The sequence below is a fragment of the Grammomys surdaster genome, unplaced genomic scaffold (genome assembly GCF_004785775.1).
Source record: "Grammomys surdaster isolate TR1022 unplaced genomic scaffold, NIH_TR_1.0 115356, whole genome shotgun sequence".
Lineage (NCBI taxonomy): Eukaryota > Metazoa > Chordata > Mammalia > Rodentia > Muridae > Grammomys > Grammomys surdaster.
The window spans coordinates 1-1,971 of NW_021613061.1; the positions used below are offsets into that span (position 1 = coordinate 1).

The 1,971-nt window shown below is 40.7% G+C and overlaps 1 protein-coding gene across 1 annotated transcript; it reads right to left on the minus strand.

The window, feature by feature from the left end:
• Positions 1-719: 719 nt before the first annotated feature.
• On the minus strand, positions 720-1,733 carry LOC114635663 (mas-related G-protein coupled receptor member X1-like). Its single transcript, XM_028784156.1, is given in 1 exon segment — positions 720-1,733. A coding segment is annotated over 1 exon segment (1,014 nt).
• Positions 1,734-1,971: the final 238 nt, after the last annotated feature.

Genomic DNA, 1,971 nt, shown 5'->3' on the forward strand with positions numbered 1-1,971 from the left:
TTCATGGTGCCTTCAGTTCATGTCAGTGGCATAGTCAAATCTTGATATCTTGTTCTAAAATAGACTGCAAACTACCACTTGATCTTCCCAATGCAACTTTCTAATTTTCTAGTTTTTCCAGCATTTCAGTGATTGGTCATATTTCTGTACTATGGTTGAAAAGTAAACATGTGCTTATCATTCTCAAGGACAAAGGCCTTGACTTTAACCAAAAACACAAGAAAAATTTGTCATCACACCATAAGAAAAAAATTTCCAAAATACTTCTCATGTCTGACTGCCTGCATTGTTCCACACAGACAGACAATGTCTATGAGGAAGCTTTCTCCTTAAACTGGAGACGCTGGCTCTTCTTACATGTGGTAGAACTCATTCATTCATAACAAAGCTTACAATCTTCTGCACTGGGAGAATCACAGGATATAAAATTTTCTGGGAAACGACCTTGAGTAAAAACATTTCATAACTTTATATTCTCAGTTTCAGATTTATGGTTTGAATAAGAACTTTTCCACTATAAAAACTGCAAAAAAAAAATGTTCAATGAGAAATTTTTGGAGGATATTTGAGAAATTCATTGACAGTGCCAAGAAAGTTGGAGAAATTCTTATTTCTGACTACTTTCAGAATTATAAGAAAATCAGATTAAAAATGAAACGTTTGAAAGCATGGCAACCACTGAGGCATTTCTGAGAGAAGATAAGTTAATGTATTGACTCTCAACATCTGCTTTCTGATATCTCAGTGGTTTTCTGAAGATGGCTGTCTGTATATTCATCCTCCTCAGGAGTGTCCTCCAGGGCCCTCTTAAGAACTGTTTTGAGAGACCGATGCTTTCTACGCTGTCTAAAGGAACCTACAAGGAAGTAAATGATGGGGTTGGCAGAGCTGTTTACACAGGACAGGACCGCAGTAACTTGGTAAATGTGACAAAAGGGATAATGTAAATGGACCCCTAACCAATATAACAGGAAAAGGTAAAGCCCAAGAGGCAGGCCACAGATGAGGTAGACCATCACTGTGAGTGAGATCGTAATGTACAGCCTGGACAGTGGCTTCCGCCTGGAACCACAGAGGACCTTCACCACTAGGGCCAGACTGGACCCAAAGAGAGGCATAAATAAAAAAATCAGAAATGCAGTTACAATAAAGTCAACATTTTTCCACAAATGATGATGAGTCTCACCCAGGAATCCCGAGAAGAACAAATCAAGGATGCCTATGAGAAAGGACAGAACCCAGATTAGGGCACATATGATAGCTGACATGTTTCTTGGGCGGTGGCAGTGGTACCAGATTGGTCACAATACTGACAGGCAGCGCTCCATGCTAATAGCGCTGAGTATGCTCAGGTCTGAGATATAGGGAATGATTGCTGTCTGGCCTAAGAGTTCTTTGCTTAATTTATGGGCATAGAGGGCGTAAAAGTCCATGATCCGTAGCAGAGAGTCAATAGAGTGGCAACAGAGGAAGAAGGAGTCTGCCAGAGCCAGGTTGAGGACATAGACTGAAATGGCTTTCCTGCGCATGTGGAATCCCAGGAGCCAGAGTACAACGGTATTTCCTGCCAGTCCAACCAGGGCAATGATGAGGACCAGGAAGGGCAGGGTCACGATTGAACTGCAGTTGGGATGCCCAGTTTCATTCAGTGGTATAGATTCTGTGTTGTGGATTGAGATGGTTGTATCCATGCTCACAAATCTTCCAGTAGCGTCCCTGAGAACACAAACCATATTTCAGTACCTTAACATTGCCCCTTCTTGCGATCATAAAGTAATATAGATATTGTTGTCAACATGGCTAAATAAAATCATGCATAAATAAAAGGCAAGTAACATGACCACATGGGTTAAGATTTCTGGACTTTGGATTCAAATTCAGAGCGTGTTTATACTCTATGGTCTGGGTCATTGTTCCTGTGTATATCTGAGGACCTTTAAATCACATAGAGATGATTCATGTTATTCTATG